The sequence below is a fragment of the Salvia splendens genome, unplaced genomic scaffold (assembly GCF_004379255.2).
Source record: "Salvia splendens isolate huo1 unplaced genomic scaffold, SspV2 ctg848, whole genome shotgun sequence".
NCBI classification, from domain to species: Eukaryota; Viridiplantae; Streptophyta; class Magnoliopsida; order Lamiales; family Lamiaceae; genus Salvia; species Salvia splendens.
Window position 1 is genome coordinate 23,255 of NW_024599529.1, and position 23,987 is coordinate 47,241.

The 23,987-nt window shown below is 40.6% G+C and overlaps 1 protein-coding gene and 3 pseudogenes across 1 annotated transcript; 3 read left to right on the plus strand and 1 right to left on the minus strand.

Moving 5' to 3' along the window:
• Nucleotides 1–630: 630 nt before the first annotated feature.
• On the plus strand, nucleotides 631–5,350 carry LOC121791601 (annotated as a pseudogene).
• A 975-nt stretch (nucleotides 5,351–6,325) lies between these two features.
• Nucleotides 6,326–13,948, plus strand: LOC121791602 (annotated as a pseudogene).
• A 1,462-nt stretch (nucleotides 13,949–15,410) lies between these two features.
• On the minus strand, nucleotides 15,411–17,355 carry LOC121791597 (probable pectinesterase 53). Its single transcript, XM_042189473.1, has 4 exons — nucleotides 16,978–17,355; nucleotides 16,107–16,488; nucleotides 15,745–15,980; nucleotides 15,411–15,657 (listed from the first exon to the last, which is right to left on the minus strand). The coding sequence occupies exons 1-4, from the start codon at nucleotides 17,304–17,306 to the stop codon at nucleotides 15,510–15,512; spliced, it is 1,095 nt and encodes a 364-aa protein (XP_042045407.1). The 5' UTR covers nucleotides 17,307–17,355; the 3' UTR covers nucleotides 15,411–15,509.
• A 3,297-nt stretch (nucleotides 17,356–20,652) lies between these two features.
• LOC121791603 lies at nucleotides 20,653–23,710 on the plus strand (annotated as a pseudogene).
• The last annotated feature ends 277 nt before the right edge of the window (nucleotides 23,711–23,987 follow it).

Here is a 23,987-nt window from a genome sequence, read left to right on the forward strand (position 1 = left end):
AACATTCCTCCCTTATTTGTTGTTAATTTGCATATTTTGTTTAGATTTCTCTCAATTTTGTAAATTAGGGTTTACAACAAATTGCTCAATTTTAGCCGATGTTTTGTTGTTTTGTTAATTGTAATGGATATTATTGGTGAAATTCATTCTATTGTATAGTTCTTGATATGTTTGAGATGCTTGGTGTTGTGATTTTGGTTGTTATTAGAGAATAGAGTATGGTTTGAAATGTATCTTTTAATTTAACCTTCTAATTTAGTAGTTATATTATGCATTATAAATCATGAATTGTGTTGAATTGGAGTGAATCATTTGGTTTATGATGTTTTGTTATTTTGACGATGAATTTGAAAGTATATGTTATTTGTATTGTAAATGTGAGTTTGTAATTGTTGTTTTGTGAATATGTACTTAGATTAGATGGAGATTTCAAGTTCAAGCGGATAATTATTATATGGACCCGAAGACCCGTCCGTGCTATATCTGCAGAAACATCACATTTCAAATAAACTAATGAAAGAGGGCACAACACAAGTATTTAAATTCCGAAGGACAGAAAGTAAGACTTGAGACGTCGACATTCATGAGAATGTGAGGTATTGGGTTGACGCCTTTGGTTTCAAAGGCGTGATGCATTGTGGGAGGTCGATGAAGGTCAACAATGAGCTGACCACGGCTTTGATTGAGCGTTGGAGGCCGGAGACACACACTTTCCATCTACCGATCGGAGAGGCGACGATGACCTTGGAAGATGTGCAAGCCATTTGGGGCTTGAGGGCGGACGATCACGTTTTCACAGGGCATGACTATCATGTCAACTATCCAGATTGGACCAACAAGTGCCGCGATCTGTTGGGATGGATACAAGATACTTCCATAGAGACAAAGCAAGGCGGTTTGCTGATGACCGCGCTGATCAACCAGACGAGGATGCCTCCGGGTGATGACCTACCTACGTACGTATACACCCAAAGGGCACGTATCCAAGCCCTAATTTTGTTAGGAGGTCTCATTCTACCAGACACCACGGGGTGTAAGGTTCCATTTATGTGGTTGAATGCGCTTGAGGATCCGGAAGAGGTGAAGACTATTAGTTGGGGAAGTGCGGCTTTGTCCTACCGTTATCATTATCTGTGCGAGGCTTCCATGGATAAGAGGAAAGAGTTGGGCGGGCAGTTTACAAAGTATATTGACTTATTATGCTTTACCAAGAATGAATTGTGTTTTAAGTGTCTTATTATGCTTTTAAGTCAGTTGCAGCAGTTTACAAAGTATATTGACTTGTCTATGTGCTTTTTGGTGGGTAGCACAGAAGGGAGGATGTATCATTGTTGATTCAACACGGAAAGGGAAGAGGTTTCCTGATAGCATGTCAAAGACTATTCCAATTTGGACTTGTGTCTTAAATCGTGCAATTTTCAATTATAAGAAAAGACTGGACAAATGTGATTGTCCGCAGAATGTAAGTATAGATATTGTTTTTTTGGCCTGCATGTATTACTATTTACTCTTGAAGTTTATCCTTGACCTAGTAAAACTTGTTTGTCTTGAAAAAATGTGACAAAATTTAAGGGATGGAGGGAGTAATTTACTTCTGTTATGCATCAACTATTTGGGATGCACAAAGCTCTTTGATCATCGCCTCTGGTCTTAAACAGACTGTGGCATATAATGATCAGTTATAACTCTGAACTTCACATGTGCTGTTTTTTGAGTTTGGAAATTAGAAAAGTAGAACTATAAACAGATTACCGATGGTGAAGTTGTTAAGAATTTTATTGCAATGGCAATAGGGCTCTCTAACCTTATTGTTGAAAAACAGAATATAACTCAAAAATAGGAAAACTTGGGAGTTGAGATATACTGAAGGGTTGTAGTGAAAAATTTAATGTTTGAATGGTTAACTATCATAAAAGGGGATTAGGTTGCAAAATGTAACAATTTGTGTAAGTCAAGACACAAAAGCATTTATGTCATAAGAATTTAGTGTTCTAATTGATATGTTGAAAGATCAATGGTTTTTAGTTATATCATAAGTGAAGATTTTGGTTTTTCCCGTGTTAAACTCATTGTCAATAAAAAAATACATTTTGTGTTGCAACATCATGGATCGGTTATAATATCACTTGGTTTGGCTAGGGTCCAAGTTTAATGAAAGTTGAGTCTTTTTTGTTCTGTAAAATTGAAGGTTTCAGTTTTCTGGGTGCTCACTGCCACTCCCCAACATTTAGGGGATATGGCTCATCCCTAGGAATGAGATATGGAATGAAATTATTAGTTATACGACATTTCCTTCTAAGACCACCATATTCTTTTCCATTTCCTTCCCCCAATTCTGCAAGCATCCCCCCAGTGTTTTTTTACAAGAAATGAAGGGAGGAAACCAATTGTGACGTGAAGTGCATTCAAAAGAATCAAAAAATACACATCTTATAGTTCTTTTATTTAGAAATATTTTTGTGTCTTAGAAAGTAGGAACTAATAATCTATCGCAAGTGTAAACCAGCCTCTTGATATTCTTGCATTTACCGACTTGTATGCTTGTGCTGCCTCATATTCAATTAACTAGGGCACAAACTATGAGTTTTATTGTGTTTCTTTCTTGGCAAACTCTTGAATGAAAATATTTTGCAGTTCTGCTATTAAGTTTAGTTTGCTTAAACTTCATTTCTTTTGAGTTTGCCCATGCATTAGATTCTACCTTCAGCCAGATGTAATCTGATATGAGCTCAAGTTTTGGATGTAGCTTGTAAATATAAAGTGAAGGTTGCAACTTGCAAGTATTAGTAGTGACTCATTGCACACTTGTATGTTGTTGAATTTTGCAGCAATTGCCATCTCTCTTTGATATCCTGCATGCTGATGAGCCCCTGACGTCCCTTCTCATTCATTTGTTGGATAATAAGTTTATAACAGTTTCCAATTTTGCCCATTTTATCTTGCTGTCCTTTTGAATATTCTCGTTAGCTTGAATACGTGCTTCTAATATTCACATGCATCAGTGTTGACCTCCATTTCTTTGTTTCAATAGCAATCAGGCATCTTAAATGAGCCAGTGAATCCTGACCAATGCCCATTTTATCAGGGATTGTTCCTTGTATCTTCCCCTTTGGGTTTCTCAAACTGAGAAAGAAATGATTGAAAAGCGTTTGGAAGGTTGGGACATGGAATTAGAGGCTAGTGGAGCTGATATTGCCTCTATTGCATTAGCTTTGAGGAAACCTCTAAGACCCTTATGGATTTCACAAAAACTGTTATCTGGTTAAATGAAGTACCTGAATATGATTCTTGGGATTTTACACCAATCATACTTGTTTCGACATCATCTTTAAGTGGCTCTCAGAAGCGAACTACATCCGAATTTAGTTGGAATTATATTGCTGGAGCTGGAGATGATGAAGAGAGTTGGGCTAGAGGCTTATCGCCAGATCTTTTCTGGAAACATGTGAATGATATAATAAGATCAGGTCCTGACACATCATGTAATCAAAAGATTGCAAATATTGTTGAAAAAGACCGTGTTTGTCGTGCACACAGGGGAGAACATGCACCGCAATTGTCTGTCAGAGCTTCTAAGTGCCCTGGGAGCGCAAATGAGTTTCCGATAGAAGAGTCATTACAGTTGGATAGCGGAACAATTCCTGAGGATGATAAATCAAGTTACCATCATCGCATAACCAACATTGCAGTTTGCAAATCTCTACTTGGTATTACTCGTACAGCATCTTTGACTTGGAAAAAATGTTGATTTTTCCTTTCTGATCTAAAATATTTGTCCTTAAGTGAGGAAAAAAAATTCAGTTTGAACCTTTTTTATCCTAACTTAGTAAATGAGTGCTAAACTATGAATGTAATAGATCATCCTAGAATTTTACAGATGAAGTTGGGAGTAAGCAGGATGAGAAAAACCTAAATTTTTGTTGTGAGGTTGTAAAAAATTGATTTTTTTTTACAAGATGTGCTTTGTGGATTTGTGAATATAGATCTCAAACCCATTTTAATGATGTCCTAATTTGCAGCCATGGAAGCCCCTCCGACCTGCTGCATATTGAACTGTAATAGGGAATCATTTTCTGTGTCTCTCCACAATCCTGGGATGTATTTGCACTTGCCAATTCTGGTTTGTATTATTATCAATTGTTTTTATAGATTTTGATATCCTGCATTTCCTTGTCTTTCTTTTGGCCACCACCAATATATGCTCCAGCTTGAGGGGGAGTGCTGTAGAGTAAATGTTTTAAGGTTTCCTTATATATATATTTGTAACCTAGTTTGAACTTTTCCCTATATATATGTGTAGGTCTCTTGTATACTATACTGAATAATAGTATCATATTCTACTCCTATCTTGACATTAACAGTTTTCCCTTTGCTCTTTTTTTGACAGGACTCTAAACTTGACCGTTTTAGTTTGTTAAGGAATCTTCCGTCTGCTCTGACCTTTGCCCAGTCTCAGTTAAGACAGGGGAATACACTCCTCATCTGCTGTTGCAATGGTAAGCGCTCTCATGTTGCATTCAATGTAAAAGATGTAACGATGGTAATATATCATTATGTCTTGTACTGTTATGCATCTCTTCTTCCTATATTTGACTTGTTTATTTCTATCTAGTTGCCAGTCTATCTCTGTTTGGCTTCTCAACATAAATGCATTTGCAGTTCCTTCTTTCTCTCCATATTCCTTAATGACATTGTTTATGCATGATAATTTAATACATTGTGATTTGGACAGAATTTCATCGACTGCTAAAGCATTTGCTTACATCTTTTTTCATTTACATTTTTGCAGGAGAGGATATTAGTGTATGCGTTTGTCTGGCTGTTTTTACATCATTTTTTGATGAAGCAGGTAGGATTAAGATATTTTACTACTCTCTGCATGTGTTATAAGTTTCTGCATTTAAGGTTATGCGCTCTTATTAGAATGTTCAATGTGATACAATAGTGCCTAGATTAATGAAATCATACGTATTTATTTAAACTTTGAGCTCATATGTACAAGTTGCTCGGAGTCCACATGGATTTATGTGATTGGTTGAATACCAAATTGTGCAATGAGTATTAAAAATGAAAAAAAGTCCACTGGTATACTGGCGCAAGTTTTTTAGGTTTTGAGTAATTTTGTTTGGAAGTGATTCAAAGATCTCTGACTGTGAAATGCTCCAACAGGAAACTTTGATGATGGAAGGTCGTTCGCTAAGAGAGAACTCACGAAGCTGGAGTTGAGGAGACGGTTAGTTTTTCTAAGCAAGCACATTATAAATGCGCGGCCTTCAAGGGGAAACTTGAAACAAGTGTTTGCGTGCCTTGGTGGAGAATCTATCCCCTCTGTTTCATAAGACATTGTTCCATTATGCCACACAAAGTATGTCAGTATCGGATACTCTAAGATCCTCGCTAGCTGCTGAAGGTTAAGCCGACACACCAGTAATAGACTGACAGACCCAGTCCGTGTATGAGATGCAAGTCTGCCTAACTTCTGACCTGTGGTACATATCCGAGTGTAGTTTAAAGCTTTTGAGAGTTGATATATTGGGGTATTGTGCCCCGTGATAAATAATTAGATTAGTTTACAATGATCATTGTATTCTCTTCCAATAGACATGGATTATAGATCAGTGGACTGTTGAAAGATATGTAAGATTCTTGTTTATTCAGAAATCAAAAGAAAAAGAAGAGACATGTTGAAGAGGAATCTTCAACTTTTTAGTAAACTACAGATATTTATGGGTCCGCCTTGGATGCTCTTTTTAATTTTTCTTATGTGATTATGTGTTCAGGATGTTTGATAAATTAATTATATCGATTCAAAAAAATCAGCTAACAGTTGAAGTTTTTAAAATTCCCAGCAAACTTAGCCAGATTACCACAAATGGTAAATATCAAGTTGTTCACCAACAACCTATCAGGTGTATTACCAACAGAGTTTGGGAGGTACTCGAAGCTGCAAACATTTGAGGTGTCTGAAAACCACTTTGAATGTGAAGTGCCCAGAGATTTGTGTGCAAATAAGGTACTTAGAGGGGTGGTAGTCTTTGATAACAAATTGACAGCCGGGTTGCCAGATTCTTTAGGTGATTGCAACGGTTTGGAGATAGTTCGAGTTCATGACAAGAAGTTTTCTGGTAGAATCCCTGATGGCATATGGACATTAGAGAATCTAACTGAGCTGATGGTAGGAAACAACTTGTTTTTTGGTGAGCTACCAGACAAACTAGGCTCTAAAGTGGAATTGCTCGAGCTGATGAACAACCATTTTTCAGGATACCACAAGAATTGACTGCTCTTGCATCTCTGTCAATTCCTAGCAGTCTTTCTTTACACAATGTATGTTTGCAGAAGTTACATAAAGCGAAAGCAGGTTTCAGGCTCAACTTGGAAGCTCACTCCATTCCAGAGGCTAAATTTCACAGAAGCAATCATATTGTCGAGCTCAAGAGACAGAGAATAAAATTGGAAGTGGAGAGTATTCCGTGTATCCATAAGCCGCTCAGGAGAATATGTGGCTGTTAAGAGGATCTGGGACAAGTTAAATTAGCGGAGATATTTGAGAAAGAATTCCTAGCTGCAATTCGGATACTAGGCACTATTCAGCATTCCAACATAGTGAAACTACTTTGCTGCATTTCAAGTGAGACCTTAAAGCTTCTTGTGTATGAGTACATGGAGAACCGTAGTCTAGATAGATGGCTTCATAGCACAAACAGATCGTGCAACATCTCAGGTTCAGTCCACCATGTTGCAGTTGGAGCTGCTCAAGGTCTCACCTATTTGCACCATCACTGCTCAACACTGATACGAGTAAAGGCTGCCGGCTTATTCGAGCACGAGAGATGCTCGACGAAATGATTCACTGAACACTTACCCACCAACGTTTGATAAAATGCCACAAAGAAATAGCACTAACTTTGGAAAAGGAAAACTCTAGGCTTTATTATAAACTGGAATGAGAAATAACAAGAGCAAAAGAACTCCTCACAAGGAGGCCTACTATCTGAAATCGTCCACAAAATGATCTCCCAAAAAGATGATTCTAAATGTCCACTAGAGCTCCTATTTATAGACTAATTGGAAATTCAAATAAACAAAGAAAACAAACTTCCTAACTAAGCTGCCGAGATATTTGCGCCCCACCACAACTTCCAAATCTTCCTTGCTATCCTTCCGGATTCGAAGGCCAAACAACCTCCCGACTTCCTCTCTTGTAGACCTGCCATTCCGTATCAACTGCACCGCTCGCCGAAACAGCCTTGTCCTCAAGGCGGAAGTAAGGAAATTGGCCCCGTACATCCGCGACGTCCATCCACGTGGCCTCGTCCACTTCTTGTCCCTCCCATTTGAGCAACACTTGTTGGACTTGCTCTCCGTCGCGTGTGATATGTCGGCGTTTCAGAATGCTCTCCGGCAAGTCTTGCTCCGACACCTCCTCGCCAATCGCCTTCTTAAGTAAGGACACATGAAACACTGGGTGGATACGGGAACCGCTGGGTAATGCCAAACGGTAAGCCGTCTTGCCAATTCGGGCTTCCACCCGAAAAGGGCCGAAGTATCTTGGCGCGAGCTTCCTGTTTGCCGCTGTGAACAGAGTGGACTGCCGGTAGGGTCTGAATTTCAAGTATACCAGCTCGCCTATCTCAAACTCCACATCCCGACGGTGTTTGTTTGCCGAGACCGCCATCCTCTGCTGCGCGCGAAGCAAATGGTGCCTCAAGTGGAGCAATGCCTCGTCTCTTGACCTCAGCGACTCCACGACGGCATGTGCGCGAATCTCCTCGGGTAAATAATTATGTATAGTAGGAGGCGGGCGACCATACACAACCTCGAAGGGAGTGGTGCCGGACGCCGAGTGGGCACTGGTGTTGTAGCAATATTCAGCCCACGCTAACCACTTGCTCCATTGCTTGGGTCGCTCGGAGGAGAAACAACGTAAGTATGTTTGCAAACAGCGATTCAAGACCTTCGTCTGGCCGTCCGTCTCGGGGTGGTAGGCCGAACTCATCCGTATTTTCGTTCCCGTTGCCCGAAACAACTCACCCCAGAAAGAACTCAAGAAAACCGGATCACGGTCTGACACAATTGAGCTTGGAATTCCATGAAGTCTCACTACTTCCTTGGTAAATAAGTCGGCCACTTGCTTGGCTGAAAAAGGGTGACGAAGGCCCAAGAAATGGGCATACTTTGATAGGCGATCAACCACCACGAAAATGCAGTCCATGCCACCCGATTTAGGTAGTCCCGACAAGAAGTCCATGCTGATATCTTCCCAAACGCGCTCCAGAATGGGTAACGGTACTAGCAGCCCGGCCGGTGCTTGGGTGTCCACCTTATGCTTCTGGCAGGTGGCCCATGCGGCGACGAAATTTGTGATATGCTTCATCATCCCGGGCCAATACACATTCGTCGCGATACGCCGGTATGTGCGATATGCCCCGGCGTGGCCGCCCTTTGGGGTAAGGTGATATTCGGCCAAAAGCTTTTGAATCCAAGGCGAGTGAGTGGGCACCACGATACGCCCTTTATAAAGTAAAACGCCGTGGATCAGCTCGTACTGTAACGGGGCCAGCTTACCCAACGCCAAGTCCGACTTTATTTTCGCCAGTGCCGTGTCTGACCCGATGGAGGCCTGAATCTCGGCCCAATCCGGCCAAGTTGGGCGAGATATTGCGGTGAGTTCGACGGAGTCCTCGTCCCGCCGTGACAATGCGTCGGCCGCGCGATTGAGCTTTCCATCTTTGTACACTATCAAAAATTCATAGCCAAGCAACTTGGCTGCCCAATTCTGCTGCGCCGGCGTTGAGAGAGGCTGAGCGAGCAGCTGCCTTAAGCTCCGCCGGTCAGTGTGCACTACGAACCGTCGACCCAGGAGGTACGGGCGCCAATGCTGGATGGCCAAGACCAAAGCCATCAGTTCCTTTTCATACGCCGATTTTGCAAGCCATCGCGTGGACAACGTCTTGCTGAAATACACCACCGGTTGTCGATTCTGCATTAGGACTGCCCCCAACCCGCGGCCGGATGCATCGCATTCGATCACGAAGTCTTGTGAGAAATCCGGCATTCGAAGCAGGGGAGCCGTCGTCAAAGCCTTTTTTAGTGCAGTGAAAGCCAACTCCGCATCGGCCGATCAACTCCATGTCTTTTTGGGCGCCTCCTGCCCTGCCTTCTTAAGCAAGGAAGTGAGTGGAGCTGCGATCTTGCCGTAATCCCGAATGAATCGTCTGTAATATCCGGTTAGCCCGAGGAAACCCCTCACGCCCGTTGTTAGGGTCGAGGGTCGCACCGGGTCGATAAGGTGAAAATTCGGGTCGCGGGTCGACGAGTCGACTGGGTCGAGAGACCCACTAATCTAGGCTAATTTTTTTGCCTTTTAATATTAAATCAAATAAATATATTACTCTAATGTTTATAATATATCAAATAATATAAATGTCGACGTAATTTATGTGAATAGAGATAAAGTGGAAAATAGAAATTATCAAAATATCAAAACAATTCATAAGTCATAAGTGTAACACAAAATAAATAATTGAAACCATTGTCTAAATACTTTTTTAGTATTCAAAATTATATTATGAAAATTAAGTATTGATTTTTATGTTGAATAATACTTCTTTATAATAATATTTCTTTTATAATAATATAATTTGTATATTGCGATAATACTCCATGGAATAGGTGTAATTAACAAAAAACTAAGTGTTACTAAATGTATTAAAACATACTGCATCATACGAAAAAATATTCATTAATATGTAAAGAAATAGTAATATACAACTTGTCAAGACCAACTAGCAAAACAGAAGTGGTCCCCACCTCATATGCAAAAGCCCATTCACTCTCTCTCTTTCACTTTCCACTTTCACTTTCCCTTCCCCATTCTCTCTCTACCCTGGTTCCGTCGAAACCGACGATCTTCTTCTTCTTCCTCGCCTCAGCCGCTCGCCCCAGTCGCTCGAGCCGCTCGCCCCAGTCGCTCGACCCAGCCGCCTCAGCCGCTCGACCCAGCCGCCTCAGCCGCCCCAACGGCGACCCCTGAATCTCGTCCCACCCACCCACAATGGGGCGACGTCGGTCTCGACCCTTGCGACCCGCGACCCAAGCGCGCTCGGGGCGCGATTTTAACAACACTGCTCACGCCTTTAAGAGAGGTTGGTTTCGGCCAACGCACCACGGCGGATACCTTGGCCGGATCCATGCTTACACCCTCGTAAGAGACGACGTGGCCTAGGTACTCCACACTTTCACGACCCAAAAGGCATTTCTTAGGATTCACGACGAGGGAATGAGCCTCCAGTACCTCAAAAACTTGTCGAAGGTGGCTCATATGGGCGTCCCATGAGGTGCTATAGACGAGAATATCGTCAAAGAACACAAGGTCGAATTTCCGTAGGAAAGGCCGAAAGATGTCGTTCATGAGGCTCTAAAATGTGGCGGGGGCATTGGTGAGACCGAACGACATGACAATGAATTCGTAGTGGCCGGAGTGCGTGCGAAATGCTGTTTTGTGCACGTCGGCTGGGGCCATACGAATTTGATGGTAACCGGCCTTGAGATCCAATTTGCTAAACCAACATGACCCATGTAACTCATCCAATAATTCCTGAATAATCGGGATAGGGTACTTATCCGGCACTGTACGTTTGTTTAGTTCGCGGTAGTCGACGCAAAATCACCATGAGCCGTCCTTTTTCCGGACGAGGAGGACCGTGCTGGGTTGAATGATGCCCGAGGCCAGCATCTCCGTGACGAGTCGCTCCATTTCGTCTTTCTACAGATGGTTGTATCGGTACTGCCGGACTGAGACAGGCTGAGCGTCTGGCTGGAGCGGGATCTGGTGGTCCGTGCGGCGTGCTGGCGGTAGTCCGGTGGCTGGGCGGGTGACCTGCGGAAATTGGGCCACGACCCGCTGGATTTGGGAACGAGCAGCTGCTGTGAGCGAGTCGCTCAGGCCGAATTCATCATTGGTCGTGCCAGTCTCCATCGATCGCAGGACCCAACACGAGTCTCCTGCCTCCAATTGGTGAATGTCGTGGGACGAACAAGCTCGGCGAGTAAGAGTGGGGTCGCCCTGGATCGTCAATGGGCGGCCATTGATTGAGAACTCCATGGTCAAACGCTGGCAATTTGCCATGACATCGCCCAAAGAGGACAACCATGTGATTCCCAAAATGACGTCAATGCTGCGTAGAGGAAAAACGTAGCAGGAGAGTTGGAAGACCTCGGATGCCAGTTGCAGAGGTACGGCGTGGCATATCCCTGCCGCCCGAACCCTTGACCCGTCGCCGAGCATCACGGATAGGGCGTTGTTGGAGTCACTGGTAACTGCAGTAGGGTGGCGAGGTGGTCTGAGATAAAACAATGGCTTGCCCCGCTATCCACCATAACCTTCACCTTGTGGTCGCCTATTGCTCCGAACAGTTTCAGAGTATAGGATGAATCGAGGCCGTTGGACGAGAGTTCCGAGAGTTGTAGTTCTACTTCTGAGTCTTGATCAAGGAGGTCGTCCGAGTCTGGGCCCTCGAGCGCAGCTTCCTCGTCATCCCAGACGAGTACATTCAGGGTTTTTGGGGGGCACCGATGGGCGGGGCCGAACTTTTGGCCACATCTGAAACAAGTGCCCGCGGCGATGTGCTTCCTATACTCTTCCGATGAAATACTCCTGAAGCGTTTGGACACCGGGCGAGAGGACCAGGTGGACGAGAAGTGAGAGGGGGAGTTCGAGTCCCCTTTGGAGAATGAGCGTCTCTGCTGACCCGTATAGTTGGTTGGGGCTGATCGCGGAGGGGGCTGGGACGCTAACATGTCGATATCCAAGGCCAGTTCGACGGCATCCTCATATAATGTAATCTTGGCGGCCTTCATTTGGAGGCGGACTTCAGGGCGGAGGGCTTCCATAAAGAATCCGAGATACTGGTGGCAAGCTATATCCGGTACTTGCGCGAGGCGCGCTTCGAAAGCTGCCACATATTCAGTGAGGGAACCCGTGTGCCGCACGGCTGCAAAAGCCTCATATTCATCCAAAGCTCCGTTTCCCCCGAAGCGCTTCATCAGCTCCCGTGCGAACCGAGCCCAGGACAGGTTTGGAACCCGTTTCCGCAGCAGCTGATACCAGGGAAGGCCCCACGCCCATCCGCGTCTCCGGCGCCGTATCTGAAATCAAGAAATATTGCTCCGCCCTTGCTAGCAACACGAGGGCGTCAGTGCCATCGAAAGTCGGCATAAGGGACGTTGAATTGTTGCCAGCTGAGACCGAATTTGATTCCCGATTTTCAGAGGAAGCGTCGGCCTCCGGTGGTACTTTGGAACCAGGAGTGAGGGATGCGAAACCCGCTCGCATCTCGACTAGCAAGGAGTCGAGTTTTGATTCCAACGCCGTGACTCGCTCATCCGTCCGTTGGAACTGGGCTTTGAGCTCCTCGGTAGCCTTCTCCACACCGTCGAGGCTTGAATCGCCCCTAGAGTTCACCATCGTTCACCGCACCAATTGATAGGAGTAAAGGCTGCCGGCTTATTCGAGCACGAGAGATGCTCGACGAAATGATTCACTGAACACTTACACACCAACGTTTGATAAAATGCCACAAAGAAATAGCACTAACTTTGGAAAAGGAAAACTCTAGGCTTTATTATAAACTGGAATGAGAAATAACAAGAGCAAAAGAACTCCTCAGAAGGAGCCTCCTACGATCTGAAATCGTCCACAAAATGATCTCCCAAAAAGATGATTCTAAATGTCCATTAGAGTTCCTATTTATAGACTAATTGGAAATTCAAATAAACAAAGAAAACAAACTTCCTAACTAAGCTGCCGAGATATTTGCGCCCCACCACAACTTCCAAATCTTCCTTGCTATTCTTCCGGATTCGAAGGCCAAACAACCTCCCGACTTCCTCTCTTGTAGACCTGCCACTCCGTATCAAACACCGACTATCCATCGAGATGTAAAATCAAGCAACATCCTGCTAGATTCTAAATTCAATGCAAAGATCACAGATTTTGGCCTAGCAAGAAAGTTGATCAAACATTGAGAGCCTAATACCATGTCAGTAGTAGCCAGCTCCTTAGGATATATGGCTCCAGGTAAGTGATGATTTTTCGAATCTCATTAGATTCCCTGGAAATTAACTTATTAGCGATCAATTTCAGATTATGCTCAAACAAGAAGAGTGAGTGAGAAGATTGATGGTGTGGTCCTTTTTGAATTGATAACTGGAAAAGAGGGTCATTACGGTAACGAGAGTTTTGGTGTGGCGTCATATTCAAGAAGGCAAATAAATAGATGACATTATGGAAGAGGATCTAAAGGATCCCCTCTACTTGGAAGCTTGGATTGATGTGTACCAGGCTACCAGCACATTCCCTTCGAGCAGACCAGCAATGAAAGACTCGCTGTGGCCAAAGGCTGCCCATCAGTGAGAAGACAAATGGAAACGAATATGATGCTTCTCTCCTCCAAAGTTGTAAGTCAGAGAGGTGTGCTGAAACTATTTTCAGTTGGTATGAGTTACATCTAGTACATGTGTAGAGCTTAACTAGTAAGCCTAGAGATCTTCAAATAAATTAGCTAGAGGTGTATTTTTATGTAGTTGTCACCATTTCCTACTACTTACAACTATAAAGCTTCAGTACTGCAAACATAAATTTCGAGTTGTGTTATCCATTCTCAAGCTAAAAGATTAGGCACGAGCAAAGAATCTAATATGGTTATATTGAATTAGGCCTACTAGTATTCAAGACAATATCCTAAGAAATCTACACCTTAAGATAAAAAACAGGAATTAGGCATACTTCCACTCCAGCAGTTATACTAGGAATACAATCATCCACCAAGTTGTGCACGAGTTGGAATGACAGGAACTACATAGTTTTCACATGGGGAGTCGATTACTCTAAAGTTTCCAGTACAACCATCTTGCTGCGCTTGGGCAACTGCATAGTCCCTTGCCTGTTGAATCCTGATATCACACACATAACACACTGTCAACTAACCAAAAATCAACAAAACCATGTTTGTGGCTCAAAAGCAAATAGTAGCTGGAATTGCACAACAATTTGTTCCCATCATAAATTTTAGCAAAAGGGGCCGACAAAATGTAAATCGATAATCAATTAACTCCTTATTTGTCTGCAGTCCAAAATCAAATTCTACAATATTACCTGGAAGAAATTGAGGGGTCGGTTTTTATTCGCTTCGAGGGAGGCTTAAATTTCGTCATAATTTGGGGATTGGTATTCTGCAATCTGCTGTGTTGAAGTGATCTTAAATAGTGGGTGAGTTTAGTAGAGATTAATGTTAGCAGAAAGTTGCGACATTATTATGTATGCATATATTTAATTTTAAATATGAATAAATTTTGAAATAAGTTAATTAACGAAGTATATTACATGAACATTTTTGTAAATAATAGTTGTAGAAAAAAACATCAAAAAATAGCTCAAAATTTGAAATTATCAATTATGTGGAGTATAAATTTTGAAATAAGTTATTAGTGAAGTACTATAAAAAATTAATTTTTTGTGTATAATTGATGTAAGAGAATAAAAAAATATTATAAGAAATAGTAATAACACAAATAAAATGATAAAAGCCCAAATTGATCTTGCTGGATTCAAACACGGTTTAGGTAGTTCCTATGCTAAGAAACTTACCGCTTGTGCTGAGTGACTATTTATTTCTTTTGAATATAAAATATATACTAAACGGTTGAATTGTTGGGGGTTTCATGGGACCCCAACTGCATACGTCGGTCCGCCCCTGGATTTATATAAACTTTAAACTTTTTGTATTAATATGAAACAAAGATTAAACATTATGTATGAGTATGTATTTACCCCGAAATTTGTTGGAATTTAAAATGACTTTCAATTTCAATTTGTCCATATATTAGTTCAAAGCTAAGGGTTTATTGATCAAACTTGAAATTAAATAATGTCGTTAAATTTTGAACCTATAGACTAACGTAGCAAAAAAGGTTTATGGCTTTGCGTTACTCCAAAAAAAAGGGCAAAGCTAGAAGGAAGTAGAAAATTTGTATTGCTATCTTTGTAAAAACAAAATAAATGTTACTATTGGCCAGTAAACCGCTTGCCTTAAATTGCGTAGACAATGACAATGTTTGTTCATTGTCAAATTACAAGTCATCAAACTCATATAACTATATGCTAGTTATAACTTCTTCACTTGGACTCTCCAATGGTACACATCACATAATCATGCACTCATCGACGAAATCGAAATTGCACTTAAAAATTGACATAAAAATAATGTATTATTGTATGCCTATTATGCTATGCAGATTCAGTCAAGGTTGTGCAAAGAAGATTGATGGCAAAGAATTAACAAAAAAATTGTGTGTGCAAAGAATAAAAAAATTACTACTAGTAATCTGCGTTATCTTTTTGTCCCGTATGAACAAAAAATCGTGAGTAACGATGAACAATAGTTTATACATAGGTAGGGGTTTTAAATATCCATAAAAAATGATATGTATAGGTGAAAAAATGAGAATCATATAGTGATCCACTCAGTGCCATCAATGAAGTTTAGAGAGATAAAAGGCTTGGCCTCTTCATCAGTTAGTTCTCTTGACCATGCCACTCTTCCTGCAAACCTTGCCCCTTCTCCTGTGCATTTGTATTGCCCATAAAACACAGTCCTGCAAATCAAATCAATCAATACTACTCCAATTAATCACTTCATTTACAAGAAGATCAGAAGAATTGAGTGAGAGATAGAGAGATACATTTCTCTAGAGGGATCACCCCAGTTGTACCAGCCTTTAGGGATGATGATATTGTCCATGTAGGTGTAAGAGAAAACAACCCTCGAAAATGGGCCCCACGCCCTCCCAAGGTAGAGCGCCCCCGACCCCGTCACCTTGCACTTGACAAACGAAAATCCACTCTCATCTAATATACTGCTTCTCCCCTGCGCTGTCACTGCCCCCACCCTCGATGCTATAGCATGCACATGACAATTCTGCCATTTTTAGATGAGTCGGGATCACCAATTTATTAGTTTTATAGTGGTAATAAAATATGAGCGTGAAAAAAGAAAAGGAAACCAGTGACAAGTAATGTCGGAAGGAAAAAGGGAGTACCTTACCTCAAACAGGGAGAGGCCACTGCCGAAGATGAAGTCGACCGACCCCTCGATGTAGCAATCCCTGTAGTAGTGTCTCCCGAGTTGGTCGTACAGAGTGTCCTGGGCCCCCAGGAACTTGCACCCCACCAGCACTGCCGTGTCGGCCGATATCCGGAACGCCACCGCCTGCTTCCCCACCGCTCCCGGCTCCGGCACCGGTGCGGTGTTCTTGAATGTGATGTTCTTGGCGATGAAGAATGGGGAGTTCACGGCGAACGTGGCCGAACCGTACGTCCCCAGAGGCTGCGATTGGGCTGTGTCGCCCCATTGCACTACCGTTGCATCTGCTCCCGCACCTTCGATCGTTACGTATGATTTCAATGGAGGTATTTCCACCTTCTCCCTGCCAGCTTAATTTTTCAGACTTCATCAAAAATAACAAAAATCACAACACATCACATACATTCATTCCCGTGAACCTCTACCTTTTGTTATTTAGCCCAAATAGATCACAACACTAGTCATGGATGGATGGACTCATTCACATGTTACATTTTGTAATTACACCAATTTCTTTTTCTTCTTATTCAACATCTTGTCAAACCAAAGTACACATATTGCATAGTCCAAAAAGAATTAAGTGCTAAGTTACAAATTACTCACTCGCTCCACCAAATGTTGTCTACATTTCACTTGGCAAAAATATGAAGAAAAGAGAGTTAAAAAAATTAATGGAATATGATTCCACTTTTATAAATTAATTTTATTAGTTTTATAATAGAATATAAGTGTAATGAGTTAGTGTAAAATGAGATCCACTAACTAAAAATGAAAAAAAAAACAAAGTGAACAATATTTTGTGGACGGACTGAAATGGCAAAAGAGCACTAACGTGTAAAGGCCTGCATGGACCTTGATGACGACTCGGACGAGATTGATGGTAGGGAGAGAGTGAATTGCATCCTGAATGGAAGTGAAGTCTCCATATATGGGGTTTTTGTGGACTGTGATGATGCGAGATGGTGAGACTTTGTTGGTGGCTGTCTTGAAGAGGGAATGCTTTAAGCTTCCCACAAAATCAACCCATTTGATGAACTGCTGCTCCGAGTTGGCCGCTCTCTCAGGCCTAATGCCTTTGGTGTGGCATCTTGTGCCCATCGAATTCAGCAGCACTACCACCACTGTCATATGGAAAATCACAAGTCTGCCACAAGGAGACATTGTGTTAGAAATTGTAGCTAGTGGAATGGGAGAGTGGTGGATTAGGAAATGGCATGTATGGTTAATTTATATGTTCAGTTTGGGAGGAAAGAAAATACTATAGGAATTAATTAATAATTGTATAAAGTGTTAGTTTTGGATTTGGTGGGGTGTATGAGAGAGAGGTGTCACGGGCAGAATATATATATATATATATATATATATATATATTAATATATATATATATATATATATGGTGGATTCACAGGCGGAAAAGTAGGTTCGCAGGAGTGCGGTTTTAGAGAGTAAGAGAAGGCACCCGTGAGTTAGTCATTTGTTTGTTTCTCAACATCAATACTATATTCCTCTCCCCCCAACCTAATCTTACATGATTGCTACACTACACGCTCACAACTCTTTTCAACACATATACATATATAATGACAATAATAAAGTCTACCAACATTTATTTAGACCTGGGCAAGGGCGGATCGTCCACTACAAACAGTGAGGCAGGTCACGGGCCGTGGATTGGGCTCCAGTGCTAACTGTGGAGCCATCCAGGCCGCATGGTCAACTACTCTAGGTGAGCCGCTCAATTTAAAATTTAGAATTTAGATTCTTATTCTTTATATATTTAAATTGTTTGGTAATCGCATAAAATATTTTTTTAATACTCCCTCCGTTCCACGTTATTTGAGACGTTTCTTTTCGGCACGAGATTTAAGAAAAAGTTGTGTTTAGTGAGTTAAATAAAGTAGATGAGAGAATAAAGTAAAGTAAAAGAAAGAATAAAGTAATTGAGATTAGATATTTTGTTTTTAGCCGAATAGAGAAATGACTCAAGTAACTTGAGACAACAAAAAAAGAATATGACTCAAGTAACTTGGGACAAATGGAGTAGTTACTAGTGGCCTTACAAATCTTATATTCCCTCCCTCCGGATCAATATGCAACGTTTCCTTTTGGGCACAAGATTTTATGCAAGATGGTTTAGTGAATTTAAGTGGAGAGAGAATAAAGTAGATGAGTGATTGAAGGAGAGAGAAAAGTAAGAAATAGAAAAAGTTAATGATTAAAGAAGGAAAAAGTAGGTGGATGTTTTAAAGGAGAGAGAAAATAAATTGGTGGATGTTTTAAAGGAGAGAGAAAAAGTGAGTATATTGACTTGAATTATTAATTCTATTTTGTTGACTTGAATAAATTTGACATTTGGTTGCCAAATTTGCCGTCCATACTTAAGCATTTCATATTAATATTATTGGTAATTTTAATTTCACATTTCTAAACAATGTTCTAAAAAATTATTATAATAATCACAATAAAAAATAATAAACAAAACAAATGCCAAAATAATTAGAACAACCACATTTCTAAAATTTCGAAGTCTAATTTTCAAAGTTGGCTGCTAGTCTTAAAATTATGGCACCTCAAACAATTTCCAAAATGGCGCCACATCAGTAAACCAAAAGTCTATAAAATGAGGATCAAGACATAAGTCTTGAGTTTTTTTTTATCATTCTACAACAACACAGAAAGTACAATGGTGGGAAAGAAAAATTTAACAACACCAGTATAAAGATAAAACTAACGCGGCGAATCAGACAACGAAGAGGGATAATCGGGCGACGAAGGTTAGAAAATCGGGAATCAGTGAGTGAAGAGTGGAATTCTGGAGGCGAACGAGGAAAACAAGCGGCGAGAAAGGTGAATCAGACATCGTGAAGCGTTCCCGTCTTCGGAGGCCCATGGGAAAGCGGGTAGCTTTGTCATCGTCGGAGGCATGGAGGCGCAGGGTCGTCGGAGGCTTGGCGGCGGAGAAATTAGCCTAGGAGAAATGAGGGTAGACGGAAAACGATTGTAGAGTAGGTAGGGTCTGCTAGGGTTTTTTTAGTTTTTTAATGCTTAATGAACTTAATTAGTGAGCCCTAATTAGTGATTAAAATTCCCTGATTTTTTCTTTTTAAGGAAACGTTGCATTTTTAGTGGGACATCAAAAAAAAACGTTGCATTTCTAATAGGACAAATGGAGTATTATACTACCATATAACTTTTTAAATTTTAGTTATGCAATTTTTAAATTTTTTAGTTTATTTTAATTTCATAAATATGAAGTGCAATTTGTCCCTGTTTTTTAGTATATATTTAGATTGATTCTGATGCCTAACATTGAATTTGGGTGCGCAACATGGCACCAACTGAGAAAAATTTAGAATTTTATTGTTTTCTGTTTCCTAAAATTTAACATTTATATTTAGTTTTGTAAATAGTAGTGGTACTTATTTTTGCAAAATAAAATAATTCATTATTCAATAAATAAATATCTCATTTTAAAAATAAAAGTATGGTGAAAAAGGTTCCATGAAATGTGTCACAGTAACACCACAATACTCCACTCTGCTAGATAACAAGGACTACTTCGACTCTGAGGGCTATCAAAAGTTATTAGTTGGATTTGCGATATTGGGCCGGAACGAATAGGTTGGGCTAAGGAATTGTATTGTTTTAATTTCCTTTACTTTTTCAAATAAATAGGATTATATAAATAAATTTTGGATTAGCTGCAGGACTCATATTTCATAAATGTTCTATTAAAAATAAAAATTATTTCTATTTTAGTTGGTCACTAAAATCATGCATTTTCTAACTTAGAATTTTTTTTCTCATATTTCAATCATTTATTCTTTCTATTTCTCTTATTTTACAAATTTTATAATAAAAATTTGTGTGAAATTATATTTTTAAGAAACGGATAGAGTAGTATATTTATTTTGCTTTTGAATTAGTTCAAAATTCTTATGTTCCCCGAATTTTTGAAAAATGGAGTATTTTTAAAGCTTCGCCTTTATTTGCAAAAGAAAGTAGAACATAGAATTGTCTGTATAACAGGGAATGCAGATTTCATGCCTGTTTGTGGCATAATATACTGTGAAGTGTGAAACAAACTAAACAAACGGTTGAAGATATTCGCCAAATTCGATACTTTGGCTAGAAACGTTAACTGTATGTCTTAAACCACATTTCCATCAAAATTTCTATATTTTGACAAATAAGAGCAATTCAAATCGAAGTCCACTTCAGAGTAGTATCCAATAAAAGTTCTATATTCAGTTTATTAATTTCCCCCTTATATTATACTCTAAATAAGTGTACTAACTAAAATGAAGATATGCCTCAAATAATTTTTTTCAAAATGGGGCAGTGGTGACCGTTGATATTGGCGTATAGCAAAGCATTCGAGATTTGCGAAAGCGGAAACAGTGTTTGGGGCAGAGGATTTTTGTAGGGAATAGAATCAGACAAGCTCAAATATACCCCGCACCGCAATAAATAAAAACCTCTAGGATTCAACAACCATTTCTCAATTCAATTCATAAAATTTTCAAGTCCGCATATCCCCAGACTCCACCTTGCTGACACACTCCACCCGACACGCACAGACGCTCAGTGATCACCTCTCTCTCTCTCTCTCACTCACTCGGAGCTCGAGAGAGAGACCCTTTTCCTTGTAAGAAGAGAGACGTTGGAAAAAAGAACGTTGCAAGAGTGGTACATTTACTCAGCAGAAAAAGTTAAAATCAAGCATTAAGTTTTGAGAGTCAATTATTCAAAACCTTGTGGAGTTTTGAATCGTCTTTCCCTTTCTCTACGCTTACATAGCAACTGGGATTCAAATGGGGAGCGCGTTTCTCTTCGCAACTCTTCAGCTGCTTACGCTCTTTGGTAATGTGCTCACATTACACTCTCTAAATTAACATCATCTCTATCTAACTTGCTAATTCTGCTGTGATTCCATTTTGGGACACTTCTTGTAAATGTTTTCTTCAAGAACTCGTTTTTTATTGGTTAAATCAGGGCATGTCTTTCTTTATTTGGTTGGTATGTTGCTTCAATAATTAGTCAAAGATTAATACTTTCTGTGGAATCTTGATGTCAGCAACTATCATGTGCACCCTTGTATTCTTATAAGTAGGCCATCCCATGATATATTTAGTTTAGAGATTATATGTCATTGAAATATGGCAGATGCATATTTTGTGCTTCTCCAAAATTAATGTGTTATACCACAAAATTACTGGTAAAGTATTGTTCAAGTAGCAAGAATTGACCTTTATGGCATTTCTAAATATGGTTATGTAATTCCCTTATATCTGAACGCTGCATTCATGAGTTGTTGATGATGGCATTTAGTTCTTTGTTGGAGCATCTCCATGGTTCATACGTCGGCTAGCTCGTTGATCGGTTGTTAATGAAAGAAGCATCACTACCAATCTAGTTCTAATATATGAAACTTTTTTGTCTTGTTAGCCGAGGCAGAGAGAATGTATCTATATGTTCATGAAGTTGTTTTGTTTTTTCATGATACATAGATCTAGATTTTCGGAGGTAGGACTTATAGTTGCGTGTGTTCCCTGCTTATTGTTAGTTTTCATATGGGGTTGGTTAATTGATTTTGCAGTTTTCTAGCTTATCTAATAGGAGTTATCATTCCTATATAGAGAGAGATTCGAGAATGTGTGGAAATACATCCATGCTTGAGTGTTGTAAACCAATTTTGATACGAATTCACACGAGTTTTGCTCACTAGAGTTGTTGCAAATAGGTTTAGAAATTTCCCATGCTTCTTAGGTTCAGTTTTGCTTCTCAAAATGTGGCAGAATGACTGTAGTATGGTTTGACATACGAGGGATTCGTGTTATTCTTTGATGCTTATAATGCCTATTTTGATGATAGGCGTATGCAGAGGTGGTAAAATCGGAATATGCTATGGGAGAAATGCAGATGATCTACCCACCCCAGATAAAGCTGTGCAGCTGATCAAACTTCACAATATCAAATATGTAAGGATATACGACTCCAATATCCAAGTCCTCAAGACATTCGCAAATACAGGAATTGAGCTCATGATCGGGATCCCCAATGCCGACTTGCTAGCCTTCTCTCAGTTCCAATCCAATGCTGATACATGGTTGAAAAACAGCATTCTCCCATACTATCCGGCCACAAAAATCACTTACATAACTGTTGGTGCTGAAGTAACTGAAGCTCCCAGTAATATATCTGCCATGGTAGTTCCTGCAATGCAAAATGTCCTAACTTCTCTCAAGAAAGCCGGGCTTCATAAGAAGATTAAAGTCTCCAGCACTCATTCCTTGGGTGTTTTGTCCCGCTCGTTCCCACCTTCTGCAGGGGCTTTCAGCAGTAAATTTGCGCTGTTTCTGAACCGATGTTGGAATTTCTTGCTGAGAATCAGTCTCCCTTTATGTGTTAATATATATCCTTACTATGCCTATAGAGACTCCTCGAGCAATGTGTTCGACTATGCTCTTTTTGAGTCCTCGTCTGAAGTTATTGATCCAAACACTGGATTGTTATACACAAATATGTTTGATGCTCAGATTGATGCAATCAACTTTGCACTCATGGCTTTGAATTTCAACTATCAGATTATGGTTACCGAGACAGGATGGCTTAAAGGATCAAAAGACTGCTGCCACTCCCAGAGTAACGCGCAAACATACAACACGAATCTGATCCGTCATCTCATCAATGACACCGGAACTCCTGCGAAAGGAGGGGAGATAGATACATACATCTTCTCATTGTTCAATGAGAATAGGAAGCCTGGTTTGGAATCAGAGAGAAATTGGGGCTTGTTTTTTCCTGACCAGACAAGCGTGTACAATCTGGATTTCACTGGGAAAAGTACCGTGGATATCAATCCAGACACAAACGTGACAACCAGTTCAAATGAACGTGGTGCATTGCATCAGCCAATGCCTCGGAACCTGATCTTAGGAATGGTCTAGACTGGGCCTGTGGAAACGTTGACTGCTCGGCAATTCAGGAGTCAGCCTTGCGTTCGAGCCTGATAACTTGGTATCTCATGCTTCTTATGCCTTCAACAGTTACTACCAGCAGAATGGGGCTACAGATATCGCTTGCAGTTTTGGCGGAGCAGGAGTCAGAAACGAGACCAGAACCCGAGTATGTATTGATTAACCTGATTGGTGTAGTATATGATTTCTTCCCTTATTTCGCTCTTGATGCCCTCTATTCAAAAACCAAGAGATGTGCCTGGCATTACTTTCGTTCGGGATTTTGAGGATCAAGGATATACTCCTCGACAATTAACATGCCATTTTTTCTGAATTTCGCAGGTTATGACAACTGCCTCTATATGACACTCGGTGCGCAAACATCCGTTCATTATAGTAGTTCCAAAATATTAGCATTGGCATTATATATTCTGACTGAACTTTTCTTGGATTTGCAGGCCAACAAAATGCGTCCGCAAAAATGATACATCCTGGGATCCTTTGGCAAAAGCATCGTCATTCATCATAATGCGCAAGCAGAGCCTCAATGCTGCTCCTTGGCTGCTCGGTGATGGCTTCATTCGTGTTGCTACAAGTTTCGTGCTAGTATCTTGGTTGCTGGCGAAAAAATTTGTCTCAAGGATGGTCTCCCAAGGGCGTTCAATTATTTTGTTGTATCATAATTTTCAAGGAATCCTCTCCCTCTTGTAGTTGTAGATCATCTTGGATCATGTATGTGACAAGACACCTTGTAGTTGTAGATCATCTTGGATATTTTAGACCAAACATGCTTACTTCTTTCTATTATAGCGGAATATGTTATTTTAAATAAAAGTTGATAATATAAATGTATTAGAATAAATTTGAAAAAAGCATGTATTTG